Genomic DNA, 22390 nt, shown 5'->3' with positions numbered 1-22390 from the left:
TTACACAACTGCACTCCAGCCTGGGTGGCAGAGTGAGACCCTGACTCAAGAAAAAAAGGTTATAAGCAGAAGATACATGAGAACAGAATACAGTTTAGAAAAAAATCACTCTGGCTATAATATACAGAAGGCAACCTGAACTTCCAAGACCAAGACTGTGAATGTGACTCTAGTCGGAGATGATAGTGATAAGAACTAGGCTGAATTCCAGAAGAAACTAGAGAAGGAATGAAAGTATTTGGTAATTGCCTGTGGGTGATTTAAAGGAAGGCGGCATCTAGGAAGACTTCCGGGTTTCTAGCCATGAGGGCTGTTTCCCTGGTGGCTGCATGGAGACCCCATGAACTGAAACAAAGGTGGACACAGAGGGAAGAAATGTTCTTCTACTACTAAAAATCGCTAATTTTTGCATTCATATGCCTTCTCATGAAAAAGGAAAATTTAATTCAAATATTTTTTTTTTCTTTTGAGACAGAGTTTCACTCTTGCTGCCCAGGCTGGAGTGTAGTGGCACAATCTTGGCTCACCACAACCTCTGCCTCCCAGGTTCAAGCGATTCTCCTGCCTCAGCCTCCCGAGTAGCTGAGATTACAGGCATGTGCCACCACGCCCGGCTAATTCTGTATTTTTAGAAGAGACAGAGTTTCTCCATGTTGGTCAGGCTGGTCTCGAACTCCCAATCTCAGGTGATCCGCCCGCCTCGGCCTCCCAAACTGCTGAGATTACAGGCGTGAGCCACCGCACCCGGCCAAAATAAATTTTTAAAACACTTTTTTTTGGGTGACTCCCATGGATCAGCTCATAGCCCGGAGACAAGCTGAAGCAAATAAGCAACATGTAAGATGTCAGAAATGCTTGGAATTTGGACATTGGACTTATGAATGCACAGGAAAAAGAAAATACCTACACATGCCCTCAAGGACAGCAGAACTAGAGAAAGCTTTAAAAGAAAACATATTATTATTACAACAAAGCATGGAGAAACCAATGTAGAAAGAAAGGCCAAGACAAAAAGGTCTGCCGTGTGCAGTGGCTCACGCCTGTAATCCCAGCACTTTGGGAGGCCGAGTTGGGCGGATCACGAGGTCAGGAGATCGAGACCATCCTAGCTAACACAGTGAAACCCCGTCTCTACTAAAAATACAAAAAATTAGTCGGGCGTGGTGGCGGGCGCCTGTATTCCCAGCTACTGAGGAGGCTGAGGCAGGAGAATCGCTTGAACTCGGGAGGCGGAGTTTGCAGTGAGCCAAGATCGCACCTGCACTCCAGCCTGGGCAACAGAAGGAGACTCAGTCTCAAAAGAAAAAAGAAAAAAAAAAGGTCTAAGAGTGTAACCAGTTCCAGTAGCAGTAGCTGTGACAGTTCTGCAAGTGATTCTTCACCAGAGAGTGAAGAAACATCTACCTCTTCCTCCTCAGAGGACAGTGACACTCATGACATTTCCTCTAGTTCCTCAGCCTCAGCCTCCTCCACAACCTCTTCCTCCTCCTCTGATTCAGACTCAGATTCCAGCTCTTCCAGTAGCAGCAGCACCAGCACAGATAGCAGCTCTGACGATGAACCACCAAAGAAGAAGAAAAAGAAATACAGTTGCTCCATCCATATTGGACCAATGGACTGAAAACATTAATGTGATTCTTGAAAGGGAATTTAGAGTATGTTAAGGCCAAGTAGGTTAACTGGTGAACATTTCTAGAATTAAAAAGTTTCTAAATGTTTTACATTGTAAGAGCATAAAGAGTATTAATAATGGCTTATAGAGAGAGAGAGACTTTTTTATTTGAAGGGTAAATCTTATTTTTCTTTTTTATCTTTAAAATATATCCGTAGGCCGGGCGCGGTGGCTCACGCCTGTAATCCCAGCACTTTGGGAGGCCGAGGAGGGTGGATCACGAGGTCAGGAAATCAAGACCATCCTGGCTAACACGGTGGAACCCTATCTCTACTGAAAATACAAAAAATTAGCCGGGCGTGGTGGCGGGCGCCTGTAGTCCCAGCTACTCGGGAGGCTGAGGCAGGAGAATGGCGTGAACCCGGGGGGCGGGGCTTGCAGTGAGCCGAGATCGCGCCACCGCACTCCAGCCTCGGCGACAGAGCAAGACTCCATCTCAAAATAAATAAATAAATAAATAAATAAATAAATAAATAAATAAAATAATAAAATATATCCTTAGAACTTAAAGCTGAAATCTACAAATCTGCTTGTGTGATGAAACTATCTGTTCTCTCTGTGAAATAAATGCCATACTTTGTTATACATGTTAGTGGTATGTATCAGACATATTTTCAGGACGGTGCATCAGGATATCTGGCAGTGGATTTCTAATGCTTTCGGCTGTGTGTTATGTAAGATTTAATATGTTGTTACTGTAAGCATAGGAGTTTTCCTACTATTAATAAATGTGCTCTATTTTTACATTTATGTTCAGAAAGTTATCTGACTTTTTGTCCTTAGTGGTATGTTCAAGAAGCCTATTAATATATTTAGTTTTTGAATGCTATAAGTTTCCAATTGCCGTGTTACATCATTCATTTTCTTCTAGTTCCTTAAGTTTTTCAGGTTATCCTTTTCTGAGGAAAACTATTCTAGAGGAACCTAAAAAGGGACAAAAAATTTGAAACTACTTAGGAGTCTAATCTTGGCGCCTTCTGATAAAAGTCAGTGTATCAGAAAAGAAGGCAGCCATGTAAGAGGCTAACTTAAGTAGAAGTGCTAGAAATATCTTGGTGTATTAATATGCAATAAAAGGTACCATTCAAAGCAGGGGGAAAGGTAGGAAAAAGCGGTAATTTTTACTGAAAATTAGGGCAATGTTGGTCGCCTTTTATTAAAAGCTCTTTTTAAGCTTTCATAAAGATTGCCTTTTGCTATTTTTGAAAATATGGTATTATAGTTTGTATGGTAACTGGTCATATATGACAGTCTACTGCATAAATATGAATGACTAGGATTGATCTGGTGTGTTTACATAGGATATACATAGTTGAAATCTAGCATGAAAGGTTAAAAAGGAAATACTGCACAATATTTCTTAAAAGTAAAATGCTGTTATTGTGATGAGTCTTCGGTTTAACATCATGGTGTTCTGTGATGTCTTCTTAACTTTTTGGAAAGAGGTATCATTTGTAGAAAAAATTTGATTTGAGTTAAATATAGGTTTTTAAAACTAAATAAATAAACGAAACACTTTTTTAAATTGCTAAAGGTATCAGTCACATGAGGTGGGGCAGGGTGTACTAAGGTGGGAGGGATAGAGGGGAGGAGCAGAAGAGTTTAATTTTAAGAGGAATTGAAATGATACAAAGATGAATTTCCCCCTTGTCACAGTTTTGTCAAGAGCCAGGTTGACAAAGGAAACATTTTTGATAATTTGTATGATAATTCCTCCACTAAGAACTATGTGAAAAACAATTTTATATTTTAAGATGCTTACATTCGGCCGGGCATGGTGGCTCACGCCTGTAATCCCATCACTTTGGGAGGCCGAGGCGGGTGGATCCTGACCTGAGGTCAGGAGTTCAAGACCAGCCTGGCCAACTTGGTGAAACCCCGTCTCTACTAAAAATACAAAATAATTAGCCGGGCATGGTGGTGCGTGCCTGTAATCCCAGCTACTCAGGAGACTGAGGCAGGAGAAGCAATCATTTGAATCTGGGAGGCAGAGGTTGCAGTGAGCAGAGATCATGCCACTGCACTCCAGCCTGGGCAACAGAGCAAGACTCCATTTCAAAAAAAAAAAAAAAAAGAAAAAGAAAAAGATGCTTACATTCTATGAGCCAGCAAATTCATTTCCAGAAATCTGTCCTACAGCTGTACTGGCATTCATGAGTGAAATATGAACATACAAAGTGTACTAATAGCGGACTAATAAATCAACTGTTAGACAGCCTCACTATAGAATACATACAGCTATTTAAAAAATGGGATAGTAGGTGTAAATCTACATTGAGAATAGAAAAATCTCTAAAGTAGGTTGAATTTATTTTAATTAATTAATTAATTAATTAATTAATTTTTTTGAGGCAAAGTTTCTCTTTTGTTGCCCAGGCTGGAGTGCAATGGCGCAATCTTTGCTCACTGCAACTTCCGCCTCCTGGGTTCAAAGGAGTCCCCTGCCTCAGGCTCCCAAGTAGCTGGGACTCTAGGTGTATGCCACTCCTCCTGGCTAATTTTGTATTTTTAGTAGAGGTGGGGTTTCTCCATGTTGGCCCGGCTGGTCTTGAACTCCTGACCTCAGGTGATCCACCCACCTCGGCCTCCCAAAATACTGGGATTGCAGGTGTGGGTCACCATGGCCTGCCTGAAATATATTGAATTCAAAAGCAAACATAAGAAGCAAAACATCACCTATAATATCCCATTTCTGTTTATCAAAATACTCCATATGGGTTTGGGAGTAGGAGCCATATTATGTATGTGTGCATGTGTGTGTATAGTATAGATAAATGGAAAGATACAAGTTAAGTTAACATCCCAGGAATGAGAATTGGAGAGAGAAGGTTAGAGAGTAGGGTAAAAGGGAACCATATTTGCATTCAAATATTCTGTTTTGTTTGAATTTCTTTTACAACAAGCATGTCATATATATATGTATATATAGTATATATATATACTTATATATACACATATATATACTTATATACATATATATACATAGATATATACACACACATATATATATATTTAAAAGTTGGGCCAGGCGTGGGGTCTCACGCCTGTAATCCCAGCACTTTGGGAGGCCGAGGCGGGTGGATCACCTGAGATCAAGAGTTCGAGACCAGCCTGATCAACATGGAGAAACCCCGTCTCTACTAAAAATACAAAATCAGCCGGGCGTGGTGGTGCATGCCTGTAATCCCAGCTACTCGGGAGGCTGAGACAGGAGAATCGCTTGAACCTGGGAGGCAGAGGTTGCGGTGAGCCGAGATCACGCCATTGCACTCCAGCCTGAGGAACAGAGCAAGACTCCATTTCAAAAAAAAAAAAGTTGGAAGAGGACTATGAGATGCAAAGAGAGCTCATGCAACACATATTTATTCAGGTTCTACTGTGCATCAGGTACTAGACAGTAGGGGATACAGCAGTGAACAACAACTTCAGGGGTGCTTCCCTCATAGAGTTTATAGTCCAGCAGCAGAGACAGACCATTAAACATGTGATTATAATAAGGAATGAAAACACTTTGCTCAGGAGTAAGCAATTAGGTATTAAAGGGGCCAAGGAAAAATCAAGGATGGCTTCCTGAAAGAGGTGCCATCTCAATTGAGATCTGGGAGATTAGTATGAGTCTTTACAGCAGGGGACGCTGCATGCGTCAAGGCTAGATGAAGGCTGGCGAGATCCTGACTGGCAAGTAGTTGGGTATAGTTGGGGCCTGGTGGGCAAGTAGGAGATGAAGCTGGAGGTTTAAGTAGGTCTAGGTTACAAAAGGGCATGTGCGCCATGTCACAGGGTTTGGATTGTATTTTCACTGTGAAAACCATTGGTAGGTTTTTAAGTAAGGCAGTGAAATCCTCAGATTTGCCTTTCAATAAGATCACTGTCAGCAGCTCCTCTCAATTGTGTGCTCAGACGCATGAGTGGGATCAGCTGGAGTGAAAAATGTAGAAAGGAGATTGAGTCTCCCTGGTTTGGAAAAGAGATTACAGAAGAGGAAGCCTGGCTATACCAGACCAGATGTGTTAATCCAGGCAAGAGATGTTAGTGACAGAGGTGGAAAGCAAACAGTTGACAACAGAGTGGAAGAGAAAGACAGATAACTGATATGTAAAAATAATCATTTTAAATATTCAGACAGGTTAAATAAGTGCTAGATGTGAAGTTCAAATGCTATCCCTGCTGCATGGAGGAAGAAGAAACTAGACCCAACAGGGAGGACTGAAAAAGGGCTCTTGGAGAAGGTAGTATTTGAAATGAGTAATAACAGATATTCGAGCCTTCAAAAAACAAAAATACACAGCAGCATATTTTGTTAGAGAGAACTGTATGGGCACAGGCACAAAGACAGAAAAATCCAGAAAGTAGTTCAATGGAGATGAAGGGCATGGTGCTTGTGAGTATGTGAGCATGTATGTCATGGGAAAGGAAAATGGAAAAGTGAGTTGGGGCCAGATACTGATTATATCAGTAGCTAATGAAACAACACATGTGAAGCTCTGTCTTTCTTAATGCTTGGCACAATATGTACATACTTCCCTATCTATTGTCTGAATCCCCACTAGAATGAAAATTCCATGAGGGAAGGACCTTGTCAGTCTCATTTACCACTGTCCCTCAAAGCCTACTTTAATGCTTGGCCTCTAGTAAGTATTGTATTTTTAGCAGAGACAGGGCTTCACCATGTTTGCCAGGCTGGTCTCAAACTCCTGATCTCAGGTGATCCGCCTGCCTTGGCCTCCCAAAGTGCTGGAATTACAGGTGTGAGCCACTGCGCTTGGCAGAACCTTGAACTTCTTAAAAGTTAGGTTAGGAAGGACCTTGTCAGTCTCATTTACCACTGTCCCTCAAAGCCTACTTCAATGCTCGGCCTCTAGTAAGTGCTCAGCAAATGTTCATTGAATGAATAAATGAGAAGGTGAATGAGCAGGTGAATAAGTGAGTTAATAAATGAAAATGTAAAGCACCAAATACACTGGGTGGAATAAAATTGGTATTTAATATGTGGTAACTATTAACAATAATAGTCATTATTATTATTATCAGATATTGGAAGAATAATACCTGATAGGTTGGGGAAGTTGGCCAATTATGTACCTAAATTACCTTGTTTAAAATTTGTCATTACTTGGATACCCTAAAAGCCCTTACTTGACAAGTATGCAGTCTATACATGTGACAAAATTGCACAGGTAACCCATAAATGTGTACAAATAAAAAGAGGAAAAGTGAAATATATCATTACTCCTCAAAGTTCACTGGCTATACCACAAACTTAAAATCTTTAGCAAGGTAGCTGAAGTCCTTTATTCTTTAATTCCAACCTAACTTTTAAGTTCAAGGTTCTGCTCGGCGCAGTGGCTCATGCCTGTAATCCCAACACTTTGGGAACCCAACGCAGGCAGATCATCTGAGGTCGGGAGTTTGAGACCAGCCTGGAAAACATGCTGAAACCCTGTCTCTACTAAAAATACAAAAATTAGCCTGGTGTGGTGGTGCATGCCTGTAATCCCAGCTACTTGGGAGGCTGAGGTGAGAGAATCGCTTGAACCCACAAGGCGGAGGTTTCATTGAGCCAAGATCACACCATTGCACTCCAGTCTGGGCAACAGAGTGAGACTTTGTCTCAGAAAAAAATAAAATTAAAATTAAAAAATTTTAAAAATAAATAAAAAAGAAGTTCAAGGTCCCTTCACTGCAGGATGTTCTTCCTTTCTCCCCATCCTGCTGGTTCACGGATGGCAAACAAACATTGTACCTTGGGTGAGGGGTACAGATCATTACCATAAAGGTGTTAAAGAAATGACAATGACAATATCCAGTACTTAGCCCTTGCCCTGGAACTATGCAAAACAAATTACTCACTAACAGCCTATGAGGTATGCATTATTCCTACTCTTATTTCCTGGGTAAGTAATTTACCAAAGGTCAGAGCTCCTGGTAGGGGAGCTGAGACTTGAACTTGTTCTGGAAGCATGTGAATAAGTATTTTCCTTGTTATTGATGACAGGGCTTCAATGCAGTGCCAAAATTTGAATTTTATTCTGCAGGCAATGACAGGTCAGGCTTTACTCAGAGGAGGGAGGATCCTGACTCTATTTGGGGACTAGCTCACAGTCACATTTCTCCAAAACACTGGATGCATTTAGGGTCACAAGGCAAGATACAACTGGGAAGTTAATTGGAGCCAGATCCCAGGAAATTGTCCTTTACTTGGGAAGAAATAAAAGAGCGTCTGAACAGTAAGTGACACAACCAGTTAAGTATTCATTAGTCATCTATTCTGTGACTTACCCAGGTACTTGGTAATATGGTATAGCTGCATGAATTTAAACAATTATTCCTGCTTTCCACCAGTTTATGGTCTAGTGAGGGAAGTAAGACACACACCTTTAAACACAAATGAGGCAGAACTTGACAAAAGTCAAATCAATCCAACAGAAATGTGCCAAATTCACCCCGGAGTAGGCAGGAAGGTGAAAGGCTTGGAGGCTGGGCTGAAAGATTGGCGATTCAGCCCCCAGGCCACAGGCTCCTTTCACTGTCAGTAAATACTAATTGAAGATAATGAAGGCCTTTATCGCCTCTTCACCAAAAATCTGCATTCTCATTCATATTAACTTTTCCAGGGAACCAGAAATCTCTGGCTCAAAATGTTTCCCTCAAACCAATCTATCTTATTTGCATTAAATTAACTCCAGCTACTCCAGACCGACTTCACCCAGTCTTGGACTCCTCCACATTCAAGGTGCTAAAATGTATTATAATTGTCATCTGCAAAATGCTGAAGAAAGATCAAAGCTCTATGGGATTTTTTTGTTTTGTTTTGTAAAGACAGTCTGAATATGTTGCCCAGGCTGGCCTTGAACTCCCTAAGTGCTGGGATTACAGGCATGAACCTGTAATGAAACTGAATTGCCAAACTGAGTTTAATTGAGTTTGAAACCAAGGTAGAATAAATGGTCTTTAGAATCATATATCTCACTTTTTAGTAAAATTTATGCTTAACAGTTTTGTTTTGGTTTTGCCTGATTACAAAAGTAATACAATGAAAAAATGCAGCGTATTCTAGAGAATAAATTATCTATGACCCCACCCTCCAAAGATAACCACTGTTAGCAGTATGTATATGTATCACTTCTTAGTTCTGACTAATTTTAGATCCTAGATAAGAGGAGAAACAGATAACGTTAATCCACACACATAAGCAAATAAACAATACGTGCTATTTTGCATTTTTCTCACCAGCTCCAGCAGTCCCGCTTAACTGCGGTTTTGCTTTCCATGGTTTCAGGTAAATACGGTAGAATAAGGTATTTTCAGAGTGAGAGAGGAAAAGAGAGGAACACATTCACATAACTTTTATTACAGTATATTATTATTTATTCTATTTTTTGGAGGGGGAAGGGAAACAGAGTCTCACTCTGTCACCCAGGCTGGAGTGCAGTGGCATGATCTTGGCTCACTGCAACCTCCGCCTTCTGGGTTCAAGCGATTCTCCTGCCTCAGCCTCCTGAGTAGCTGGGACTACAGGCATGCAACACCAAGCATGGCTAACTTTTGTATTTTTAGTAGCGACAGGGTTTCACCATGTTGGCCAGGCTGGTCTTGAACTCCTGACCTCACCTGCCTTGGCCTACCAAAGTGCGGGGATTACAGGCATGAACCACCGCACCCTGCCTTATTTGTCCTATTTTGTTATTAGTTATTATTATCAATCTCTTCTTGTGCCTAATTTATAAATTAAACTTTATTGTAGATATCAATCTGTAGGAAAAAATAAAATGTATATAGAGTTCACTACTATCCAAGGTTTCAGGCACCCACTGGGGGTCTTGGAACATATCCATCTCAAATAAGGGGGGACTACTGTATGTAGATTTCACTCATTTTTACTCTCATATAGTATCATATAGTATTCTAGTATGTATATACTTTTTTTTCTTTTTTGAGATGGAGTCTCGCTCTGTCACTCAGGCTGGAGTGCAGTGGCACAATCTCGGCTCACTGCAACCTCTGCCTCCCCAGTTCAAGCAGTTCTCCTGCCTCACCCTCCCGAGTAGCTGGGACTAGGGGCACATGACACCATGCCCAGCTAATTTTTTGGGGTGTGTATTTTTAGTAGAGACAAGTTTTCACTGTGTTAGCCAGGATGGTCTCGATCTCCTGACCTCATGATCTGCCCGCCTCAGCCTTCCAAAGTGCTGGGATTACAGGAGTGAGCCACCGCACCCAGCCGACTCTATTTTTAAAATAAAATTCCACATCAATAGATCATTATTTTCCTTCAGTTGTTTACTCACATATAAATTTACTTCTCTTTTTTTTTTTTTTTTTTTTTTTTGAGACAGGGTCTTGCTCTGTCACCCAGGCTGGAGTGCAGTGGTGGAATCATGACCCACTATATGATTGAACTCCTGAGCTCGAACAATCCTCCCTCCTCATCCTCCTGAGTAATTGGGATTACAGGTGTGCACCACTATGCTCAGCTAATTTTTAAATTATTTTTAAAGACAGAGTTTCCTATGTTGCTGGTCTTGAACTCCTGGACTGAAGTGATCCTCCCACCTCAGCCTCCCAAAGTGCTGGGATTATAGGTGTGAGCCACAGAGCCTGGCCTACTTATTTATTACTACTACAAAAATATACTATGTTAAGGCCAGGCGTGGTGGCTCAAACCTGTAATCCTAGCACTTTGGGAGGCCGAGGCAGGCGGATCACAAGATCGGGAGTTTGAGACCAGCCTGGCCAATATGGTGAAACTCCGTCTCTACTAAAAATACAAAAATTAGCCAGGTGTGGTGGCGGGCGCCTGTAATCCCAGCTACTCGGGGAGGCTGAGGTATGAGAATCCCTTGAACCTAGGAGGCAGAGGTTACAGTGAGCCAAGATTGCACCACTACACTCCAGCCTGGATGACAGAGTGAGACTCCGTCTCAAAAAAAAAAAAAAAAAAAATATATATATATATATATACACACACACTATGTTTAACATCCTTGTACATATGTTTTTGCACACTTGTGCTAACAACTTTATAGAATAATTTCCTAGAAGAACTGCACAAAGAATGCCTACTTCTTTTTTCTGGAGACGAAGTCTCCCTCTGTCACCCAGACTGGAGTGCAGTGGCATGATCTCAGGTCACTGCAACCTTCGCTTCCTGAGTTCAAGCGATTCTCCTACCTCAGCCTCCTGAGTAGCTGGGACTACAGGCACATCCCACCATGCCCAGCTATTTTTTTTTTTTTTTTGAAATGGAGTCTCACTCTGTTGCCCAGGCTGGAGTGCAGTGGAGCGATCTTGGCTCACTGCAACCCCTGGTTCAAGCAATTCCCTTGCCTCAGCCTCCCGAGTACCTGGGATTACAGGCACATGCTACCATGCCCAGCTAATTTTTTTGTATTTTTAGTAGACATAGGGTTTCACCATATTGGCCAGGCTAGTCTCAAACTCCTGACCTCAGGCAATTTGCTCGCCTTGGCCTCCCAAAGTGCTGGGATTACAGGTGTGAGGCACTGCACCCAGCCAGAATGCCTACATTTTAATCTGAATCTGTATTGCCAGCTTTCCCTCTCACCAAGTCCATCCCAATTTGAGTGGATGAAAATGCCTCCACCCCCTCACTGCACCAGGTATTATCAACTAGTTTACTAAGGAGTCACGTTAACTAGACCAATCAATTCACTCTAGAAGGATGAGGACGCATAGTGGGCATTTCAGAAATATTCTTGTTGCTGAGACTCTAGGAGGCCAAAAGTTTAATAAGAGCAACCAGGTATTTTCACAGAAGAAAAAAACACATCATTTTCTACTCCTTTTACCCCCTACACAAAATAAAAACAAAACAGAAACAGTATATTAATAAGTGCCATCCTGTATCTGTATCATTTATAATGTGTGGACTCAGGTTGTGAGGATATGAGTCAAAATCCAGGCATCAGATTGAGAAAAGTCAGAGAAAATCAATGAATGCGTTTAGTTTTAGGTAGGAAACTGAAGAAGTGAAAGTCCTAGATAGATGAAGAAATGATTGTCTATGGAAAGTGATAATGTCCTAATGTGGAGAGATTAATTTGGAAATTTCTTCACCTCAACTGAAGAATTTACAGTGCTTTAAAAACTTATCTCAGGGGCCACTACATAGAATACATTGTTCTCAGACAGAATAAGTACTTTTGTGGTTAGGTAAGGCAGTGCTAGAAACTCTCAAGAGCAGCTTTCTCTGGGAAATCACACTTGCTTCTAACAAGAGCTGTGGCTGTGAGCCACCAACACTGCAGGGACACTCATGCACCTGGAGGTCCCTAGACAGCAGAAAGGAGGGAGTGACGCCTTGGTCAATCCAGTACGAAAACTATGTTTGGGTGATGATGGCTGGCTGTGCAACCCTGGAGCAGCCGCTTAACATCTCCAAACCTCTGTCAACTTTCTTGTAAAGACATCAGCAGGATGATTTCTAAGATGTTTTTCAGTTCTGAAAACTGTCAGATTGTAAACTAAAAGTACTGATTCACAAATGTTTGTGTGTTATCAGATTGACTTGGAGAGCGAATAAAGAGCACAGAGGATAGGATCTGGGCTCTGGTGAGTGTATCAAGTTCCCCAGGTGATTCTGATACTGATCAAAGTTTAAGAACCACCAACTTAGGGAAAGGATGAGAATCGGAGCATAGATTTTTGAAAATATATAACTGTTATGAGAATTAGTGGGATGGTACAGTAAAGTGTAAAGTGCTACTAAAATATTATTATTACTGTATTACCACAGGTCCTTATTTACCACGTGACTTTAATTCTGGAAGTGATCAATTGTCAATTATGGTCATGTCTTTGCCCATCTGTTAAAAAATGTCTCCATGGGCCAGGTGCAGTGGTTCATGCCTATAATCCCAGCACTTCGGGAGGCCAAGGCAAGCAGATCACTTGAGCCAGGGAGTTTGAGACCAGCCCGGCCAACACAGTGAAATCGTATCTCTGTTAAAAATACAAAAATTAGCCAGGCGTGGTGGCAGGCGCCTGTAATCCCAGCTACTCTGGAGGCTGAGGCACGAGAATTGCTTGAACCTGGAGGGGGAGGTTGCAGTGAGCCAAGATCATGCCACTACACTCCAGCCTGGGCGACAGAGCCAGAGGAAGACTCTATCTCAAAAAAAAAAAAAAAAAAAAAAAAAGAGAGACTCCTGACAGTAAAAAGATCAGTGGTCACCAGGGATTAGAGGAGAGGGAATGATGAATAGGCAGAGCACAGAGGATTTCCAGAGAAGTGAAAATACTCTGTATGACTGGCATGGTGGAAATTGTTATACATTTGTCCAAACCCATAGCATATACAGTACTAAGGGTGAGCCCTAATGTAAACTGTGGACTTTGGATAATAATGGTGTGTCAGTGTAGGTTCACCAATTGTAACAAATGTACCACTCTGGTGGGGAATGTTGATAACAGAGGAGGCTACGCATGTGCGGGGCAGGAGTATGTCGAAAATCTTTGTACCTTCCTCTCAATCTTGACGTAAGCCTAATACTGCTCTAAAAAATAATGTCTTGACCAGGTGCGGTGGCTCACACCTGTAATCCCAGGTGTGGGATTACACTTTGGGAGGCCAAAGTGGGAGGATCGCTTGAGCTAAAGATTTTGAGACCAGCCTAGGCAACATGGTGAGACCTCATTTCTTTTCTTTTCTTTTTTTTTTTTTTTTTTGAGAGAAATCTCGCTCTTATCCCCCAGGTGCGAGTGCAATGGCTTGATTTTGGCTCACTGCAACCTCCGCCTCCCAGTTTCAAACGATTCTCCTGCCTCTGCCTCCCAAATAGCTGGGATTAAGTTGCCTGCCACCACGCCTGGCTAATTTTTTATTATTATTTTTTTTGGTAGAGACGGGGTTTCACCATGTTGGCCAGGCTGGAGTGAGACCTCATTTCTACAATTTTTTTTTTTTTAAGTTAGCCAGGTGTGGTAGTGCATACAGTCCCAGATACTCAGGAGGCTGAGGTGGGAGGATTGCCTGAGCCTGGGAGGTTGCAGTGAGCCATGATCGGCCCACTGCATTCCTGCCTGAGCAAGAGAACAAAATGCTTTCTCCAAAAAAAAAAAAAAAAGTTGGGAAAACATCTTAATAAGTGTTCTTGCCACAAATAAATAGTATGTGAAGTTATGCATATGTTAATTAGCTTAACTTATCCATTCCACAATGTATACCTATTTCAAAACATCATGTTGTACACTATAAACCTACACAATATTTATTTTTCAATTATAAATAAATAAATATTTTAAAAAGTGTCTCCTTCGTTGGGAAAACCCACACCAGTCTCGTTGACTTCCTGGCCTTGTGATCAGTCTCAGGCATTCTAGCTCCTTGTTTCACATGTGGTACATGTCTCTCCACTGCTAAGGACACTAATACTAACTCTTTCATGAGGTACCTCATTTTAAAGCTTTCAAAGCACTTGCAGATTCATTTCATTTGATTTCACACTCATCCAATAGGGTGAGCAGAAGAAGTATCACTATATCCATTTTGGGATGATAATTTTTCAGGCACACAGGTACCTGTTAGAAACACTGCGCCCTGGACTATAAGCCACTTGAGTTTAGGTGCTGATGTCTTGCTCACTGTTGTGTACTTATCTCTGAGGACAGGAGAGTTCTAAGTAGATGTTGATAAGTATTAAATATAGATATTAAATTCTGCCACTCTTATTTCCTAAAAATGCTGAATTTTGACCTCAGCAAGGATAATACATCTCCTGTTCATCTCCACCAGAACTTATGGTTCAAGAGGGCAGAGATTTTTACCTCATTTGTTCACTGCTGTATCCCAAATACCTTGAATGCTGTCTGACTCATATTAGGTACTCAATAATTACTTTTTAAAATAAGCAAATATGCTTGTATCTTTAATGCCTAACCTAGAGCCTGGGCCAGAAATATGCTTACTAAGTGTGTGCTGGGCCAGGTACGGTAGCTCACGCCTGTAATCCCAGCACTTTGGGAGGCTGAGGCGGGCAGATCACCTGAGGTCGGGAGTTCGAGACCAGCCTGACCAACACGGAGAAACCCCATCTCTACTAAAATTTAAAAAAAAAAAAATTATCTGGGCGTAGTGGTGCATGCCTATAATCCCAGCAACTTGGGAGGCTGAGGCAGGAGAATCGCTTGAACTCGGGAGGCAGAGGTTGCAGTGAGCCGAGATCGCACCATTGCATTCCAGCCTGGACAACAAGAGGCAAACTCCGTCTCAAAAAAAAAAAAAAAAAAAAAAAAAACTAACTGTGTGATGAATGAAATACTCTAAGGGAAGAGAAAAGAGGGGAAATTTAAATATCAAAGCTAATAAAATCAAATTGTCTCATCTATAGTAGACTGTTAAATGAATTTCTATTATAAGATGCTACCGAATCACCAACAAAATGACCATTTGATTTTTTTTCTTTTTTTTTTTTTTTTTTGAGATGGAGTTTCGCTCTTGTGGCCTGAGCTGGAGTGCAATGGTGCGATCTCGGCTCGCCACAACCTCCGCCTCCCAGGTTCAAGCAATTCTCCTGCCTCAGTCTCCCAAGTAGCTGGGATTACAGGTGTGTGCCACCATGCCTGGCTAATTTTTGGTATTTTTAGTAGAAACAGGGTTTCACCATGTTAGCTGGGCTGGTCTCGAACTCCTGACCTCAGGTGATCCACCCACCTCGGCCTCCCAAAGTGCTGGGATTACAGGCGTGAGCTACCATGTCCAGCCAATCATTTGATGTTTTAAGCATGTATACACATTTCTTTGGTTGAAAAGAACAGATTTGAAAACACGTATGTTTTTTGAAAGGTAAGTGAAAAAGCAGCTTAGAATTAAGTAAAATAAAATACATGCATTTAGGCCGGGCGTGGTAGCTCACGCCTGTAGTCCAGCAGAATGGGAGGCCGAGACGGGTGGATCACGAGGTCAGGAGTTCAAGACCAGTCTGGCCAAGATGGTGAAGCCCCGTCTCTACTAAAACTACAAAAATTAGCCAGGCATGGTGGTCAGAGGCTGTAATCCCCACTACTCGGGAGGCTGAGGCAGGAGAATCGCTTGAACCCAGGCGGCAGAGGTTGCAGTGAGCTGAGATCGCACTGCTGCACTCCAGCCTGGGAGGCAAAGTGAAACTCCATCTCAAAACACAACAACAAAAATACATGTATTTTAAAAAGACTGGGAAGGTTCATTATGTCTGGATAAATAAGGTTTTTATTTAAAAAAGTGAAGTTATTAATTTAAATACAGACAGGGTTTCACCGTGTTGCCCAGGCTGGTTTTGAACTGCTGAGCTCAAGCAATCTGCCCACCTCAGCCCCCCAGAGTGCTGGGATTACAGACATGAGCCACTTTGTCCATCCAATAAATTAGTTAATGGCCGATTTTTATGTTCTTTTCTTATCCACACTTTCTGAATTTTCTTTTTTTCTCTTTTTTTTTTTTTTTTTTTTTGAGACGGAGTCTCGCTCTGTCGCCCAGGCTGGAGTGCAGTGGTGTGATCTTGGCTCACTGCAAGCTCTGCCTCCTGTGTTCACGCCATTCTCCTGCCTCAGCCTCCCGCGTAGCTGGGACTACAGGCACCCACCACCACGCCCGGCTAATTTTTGTATTTTTAGTAGAGACGGGGTTTCACCGTGTTAACCAGGATGGTCTTGAGCTCCTGACCTCGTGATCTGCCCGTCTTGGCCTCCCAAAGTGCTGGGATTACAGGCGTGAGCCACCGCGCCCGGCCCCTGAATTTTCTATACTACACATTCATGGCTTTTAGAATAAGGAGAAAAGAGTGAATACAAAAGAAAAATATATAGAAGGAAATATATTAAATACATAGAAGGAAATACATTAAAATTCAAACAATAATTTAATGGAGTGGTGAGGACATGGATTATAATTTTAAAAAGTATTGTCTATTTTTAAATGTTCTTGAATTATTTGCATTACTTATTATATGAAAAATTTAACATTGGAAACTTGCAAGAATCTAATTTGCTGTGCAGTCTGAGTTACACTCTACAAAGTCAAATATTTGTGAGTAACTTGAAGCACACACCAAGTGTCAAGTTTTGAAAAGGGAAATTTTCACAGGTTATCAGCCAAAAACGTAAGTTGTGACTTCCCAGAAAATCTCAGGAACTTTTACCTATAGGCACCAAAATATGCCCCAGAGGCCTCCTAAAGGAGTAGGGAGTGGGGGTGGAGGCCCAGTGGGGGAGCTGCTGTGGATTCCTTAATATACACCTAGAACTTCTTTGGCAGCAATGATTGATGGATGATATATAATTAATTTCACTTGACAAGCATAAAGGAAAAATTTCCCTGAGCCACTGTAACCTGAGCTAATGAAACCCTATTTAACCAAGGGTGTGTATTTAGACTGGATCTTACCTTAGTGACTTAGCCATTAGTAGGAATTCATTGTTTACTTTTAGGATTCTTATCAGTACTTAGACTCTGTTTGCATGTGATTTTCACCTGATTGCTCAACATACTCAGCGTTATACGATTTGGAAATAAGTGAAAACATTGCAAGATCACAAAAAGCTAATCTCAACTATCTAATCTCCTTAAAACTTTATGATTTTCTCTTCTCTTTCAGGATGTATTATGGTATTCTCTGGAAAGATTCCGTGAACAAGCAAGACACCTGTTTCAGGTCTTGTAAAATACCAGGTCTTTCCATTTCCTTTAAGCCTTTCAGAGATTCAGACCATGTCATCATACCTGATCACTTCATACCTGAACCCCACAAGGGCAGCAGCATCCTCTGGTGTCTACTACCCATGAGACCCCCTCTAGAGAAAGTTCCAGAAAACAAGATGAGTTCGAAGAGTTCATAAGGAAATTTTGGGGAACCTACAACTATTATTAGTTAACACTGGACAGGGAGCCAGGAGGTTTAGATTCGGGTTGTACTTTGCCCTGTTCATATGACTTTGGACAAACCACTCATCTTTTAGGAACCTTCATTTCCTCATTTATATTGAAGACAATTGAAGTAAAGGACCTCTAAAGTCTGTTTCAGTTTGAAAATTCTCTGGCTCAGAAGAAATCCCTCACGAAGATCAGCAGCAGGAGGGCCTGGGGTGGATGGGTGGGACCTTCCTTCACAGTAAGAGAAATAGGAACTCAGGCAGGGTCTAAGTCTCTCTGGAATTTTGAGTTATTCTCATCCAGTTCTGCACTTGAAAAACTGAGAAGTGAGACTGTGGATTCAACACTCCTGATACCCTTTTGAAATCAAAGGCCTGGCTGCATCAGGTGAGTTGGCATTTGTCTCTCTCCTGGATGATTGGAGCTATGTTTTTATTTCCATGGGAAAAAAAAAAAACAAAAAAACAAAAAAACAAAACTCACAGCCATAGCCTTGCCATGCAGAAGTGTTCATGAATAACTAGGGGACAGTGATAGCTGAACAACAAGAGTTGGTTCTGTGAGCCCTCAAATTTTGGCAGCCTTGGGAACACTCCAAATGGAGGCCTAGTCTAGGACTGCTGTAATGTCATCCAGGGCCTGGGGTGTGCTACACCCCATCACCGCCTTCATTTACCCCCACCCAGATGACCCTGCCATCTGCCAGGTGTGCTCACGAGAGGTGGTGCAGATCTGTGGATGGGGAGGAGGGAGCACTCTGGCATCAGCCTCCTCCTGCCTCCCTGCCTGGGAGCCACGTGACAGTTTGCTTCTCTTTGACTTCCAGGCTGAAGAAGGTTTTAGCCTTCATTTCTACACATCTACCATTGACGGACAGCTTACCTCCCTCCCTCAGCCTTTCTTGGGACCCCTGGCTCCCTGCCTTCTGCACTCTGCCACTATTTTGGGTACCTCAGAGGCACATGCTGGAGTCAGGCCCTGTTTCCCTTTTCTGCCTCCTCCAAAAGGATAGTGCTATGTTATTTTTCAGCTCAAAATTCCACACTCACTCTATTTTCTAGTAAACAAAAATTTGAAATTTTTAGCCCAATTGTCAATGTTCCTTGTTACGAACATTGCCTTTTGCCCACTCTACACACACACACACACACACACACACACTAACATTCACACATAAACACATTGTCTACCTTTGCAGAGCTCATTTATGTTGCAAAGTTCAGCTTTAATGACTCTTTCCCTGGGAAATCTACCCAATATCTTTCAGCCTAAAATATTCTCTCCTCTGAACTCTTATAGCTTTCTGGTTCCTCCATTGGAGATATTCAGCACTTTCTTTCTGTTTTGTTGTTGTTGTTGTTGTTGTTTGTTTGTTTTTTTGAGACAGAGTCTTGCTCTGTCGCCCAGGCTAGAGTGCAGTGGCCTGATCTCAGTTCACTGCACCTCCACCTCCTGGGTTCAAGCGATTCTCCTGCCTCAGCCTCCTGAGTAGCTGGGATTACAGGCGCCCACCACCAAGTCCAGCTAATTTTTGTATTTTTAGTAGAGACAAGGTTTCACCATGTTGGCCAGGCTGGTCTTGAACTCCTGACCTCAAGTGGTCCACCTGACTTGGCCTCCCAAAGGATTTATAGGTGTGAGCCACCACACCTGGCCTGATATTCAGCACTATCTAACTAAAATCACAGTTTTTTTTCCATAGGTTTCTTCTCTACTAGGTTGTAGGTTTCTCAAAAGACAAATTACACAAAGATAAAACCATTACCTATGTTTTATCTTTGTGTATCTGTAGCAGAGTATACACTACTGGCTGGGTGCGGTGGCTCACACCTCTAATCCCAGCACTTGGGGAGGCTGAGATAGGAGGATCACTTGAGGCCAGGAGTTCAAAACCAGCCTGATCAACATAGCAAAGCCATGTCTCTACAAAAAAATAAAAATATAAAATAAAAAAAGCTAGGTATAGTAGCATGTGCCTGTAGTCCCAGCTACTGGGGAGGCTGAGGCAGGAGGATCCCTTGAGCCCAAGAGGTTGAGGCTGCAGTATGCCATGATTGTGCACTGTACTTCAGCTTTGGTGACAGAGGGAGACCGTGTCTCTAAAATACATGTGTGTGTGTGTGTGTGTGTGTGTGTGTCTGTGTATGTGTGTGTGTGTGCTACATAGTAGGTTCTTAAAGACTGCTCAATGAATGAAGAACAGAGGTCAACCAGATACTACAGACTAGTTTTTACATACCTCTGGGTTGCTAAGGTGAAATGCAGATTTGAGTACCAGAAATTGGAATCCACAACTTAAAAATAATATAGTTCTCCTTTTTAAAGTGCAAATTTCTTTCCAATAAAGGATAAACCGTTCTTTTTTTTTTTTTTTTTATGACAGAGTTTTACTCTTGTAGCCCAGGCTGGAGTGCAGTGGCACCATCTGGACTCCCTGCAACCTCTGCCTCCCAGGCTGTAGCGATTCTCATGCCTCAGCCTCTGGAGTAGCTGGGACTACAGGCTATTCCTGACCTCAGGTGTTTAGCCCACCTTGGCCTCCCAAAGTGCTGAGATTACAGGCATGAGCCACCGTGCCTAGCCAGATAAACTGTTCTTCACAAATCAAGATGCCACATCTGAGTCACTTACTTCTGTTATACTCTCATGGTAACCTAAGAACACCCATGGACCGACCCTCTCCCCAGAAAAATGCACATGTACACATCCAGACAAATGCGTACAATTTTGTATTTTTATTGAGTAACAATTTCAAACTTACAAAAAGTTGCAAAAATAAAAATAGCACTAGGAACATCCACAGACTGGTATGGTATGGGTGCAGTTGCCATTAAAGAGACTCAGCCATGGAAGGCAAACCATTGGTGAAACAGGTAAAGTAGTGGGTGGGGTCCCACCAATGTGCTGTGCACAGCCTTCAGCAGTCACATCCTGGAGATGGTGACCCAGTTCAGGAAGGTGGGTACCCTGATCTCCCTGGAGCCCAGAAATGCAGCCTCAGTGACATCAACAAACCAGTACTCACCACAAAAGTCCCTTCTCAGCCAGGATAAGCCTCTCATCCATGTCTTTGCAAAGAAACTGGTAGCATTTGTGTCTCAAGAAGCCAGAAACAAAGTGATCCTCCCAGCTATGGCCATGAATAACAAAAACATGGAGTGAGTGAAGGTCTTGAAGGAGGTGATCCGGGTGTGCCAGATGTGGTGACCTGGAGGGAGTAGTCACACGCTGTCAGCAGGCTGCGTGGAGACTCAGACATCCACTCAGTGACTCAAAGACCCTGCTTCCCACACAGTCAGAGGGAGGCACTTTCTCTGGCTCTAGCCTTTGAAGGCAGAAAATATATTCATGTCTCAGGCAGACTCTTGTTCTCTTTAGTTGCTAATATAATCTACGAATAGAGGAAGAAGTGGAACATGTCTCAGGGGAATGAATAGTAACTGGTTCTCACTGGGATTCAAATAGCTGCTTATATTTAAGAATTGGGCCAGGCGCAGTGGCTCACACATGTAATCCCTGAACTTTGGGGTGCCAAGGCAGGCGGATCACCTGAGGTCAGGAGTTCAAGACCAGCCTGGCCAACATGATGAAACCCCGTCTCTACTAAAAATACAACAATTAGCTGGGCATGGTGGTGGGAGCCTGTAATCCCAGCTACTCCGGAGGCCGAGGCAGGAGAATCACTTGAACCAGGGAGGCAAAGTTTCCTGTGAGCCAAGATCACACCATCGCACTTCAGCCTGGGTGAAAAGAGTGAAACTCCATCTCAATAAAAAAGAATTGAAACAATGAACCAGCAGGCATGACGCATGACCCTCAATGTCAATTGTAGGAGGACTTTTTTTTTTTATTAAACATAAATATGTGTTCCCCTTCCCCAAAAAATAAAGAAACATCTGCTGGGCATGGTAGCTTGTGCCTGTAGTCCTAGCTACTTGAGAGGCTGAGGCAGGAGGATCTCTAGAGCCCAGGAGCCCGAGGCTGGAGTGACTACAAAGCCAGACCCTGTCTCTTAAAAAAAAAAAAAAAAGAAAAGAAAAGAAAGAAACTTTCATATATCCTTTACCAGATTCACCTACTAACATCATTTGTTTTATGATTTTATTCCTCTGGCTTGCCCATTCTCACCCTGTGTGTGTGTGCGTGTATGTGTAGATGAGTGTGTATCTGTGTATATAAAATTTTTTCCTGGAAGAATTTGAGGGTAGTTGCATGTATTAGCTATTTACTCCTAAATATTTTGATGACTATTTCCCAAGAATAGGATATTCTCTTATGTCATCATAGTACAGTTATCACTTCATAAATTTATATGCTTTTTTTTTTTTTTTTTTTTTTTGAGACAGAGTTTCACTCTTGTTGCCCAGGCTGGAGTGCAATGGCGTGATCTTGGCTCACTGCAACCTCCACTTCCCAGGTTCAAGCGATTCTTCTGCTTCAGCCTCCCAAGTAGCTGGGATTACAGGTGCGCACTACCAAACCTGGCTAATTTTTTTGTATTTTTAGTAGAAACGCGGTTTCACCATTTTAGCCAGGCTGGTCTTGAACTCCTGACCTCAGGTGATCTGCCTGCCTTGGCCTCCCAAAGTGCTGGGATTACAGGCGTGAGCCACCACACATGGCCTATATGCTTTTATCTAATTTGCCATCTCTATTCCAATTTTGTCAGTTGGTCTAATGACATCTTTCATAGCACTGATTTTTCCTCCCGTACAGGATCCAGTTATAAGGACGGAGTCCCCATGATGGGATTAGTGTCTTTATAAGAAGAGGAAGAGAGCCAGCCTCCTTTCCTTCCACCAAGTCAGAATCCAATGAGAAGATGGCTACCTATAACCCAGGAGGAGGGCTTT

General features: G+C 42.3%; 1 protein-coding gene across 1 annotated transcript; it reads left to right on the top strand.

The window, feature by feature from the left end:
• The first annotated feature begins 785 nt into the window (after positions 1-785).
• LOC129032966 (zinc finger CCHC domain-containing protein 10-like) lies at positions 786-1621 on the top strand. Its single transcript, XM_054480869.2, has 2 exons — positions 786-970; positions 1317-1621. The coding sequence occupies exons 1-2, from the start codon at positions 790-792 to the stop codon at positions 1619-1621; spliced, it is 486 nt and encodes a 161-aa protein (XP_054336844.2). The 5' UTR covers positions 786-789.
• Positions 1622-22390: the final 20769 nt, after the last annotated feature.

Source organism: Pongo pygmaeus, chromosome 2, assembly GCF_028885625.2.
Source record: "Pongo pygmaeus isolate AG05252 chromosome 2, NHGRI_mPonPyg2-v2.0_pri, whole genome shotgun sequence".
Taxonomy (NCBI): domain Eukaryota; kingdom Metazoa; phylum Chordata; class Mammalia; order Primates; family Hominidae; genus Pongo; species Pongo pygmaeus.
This window is presented reverse-complemented; position numbering and strand designations above follow the sequence as displayed.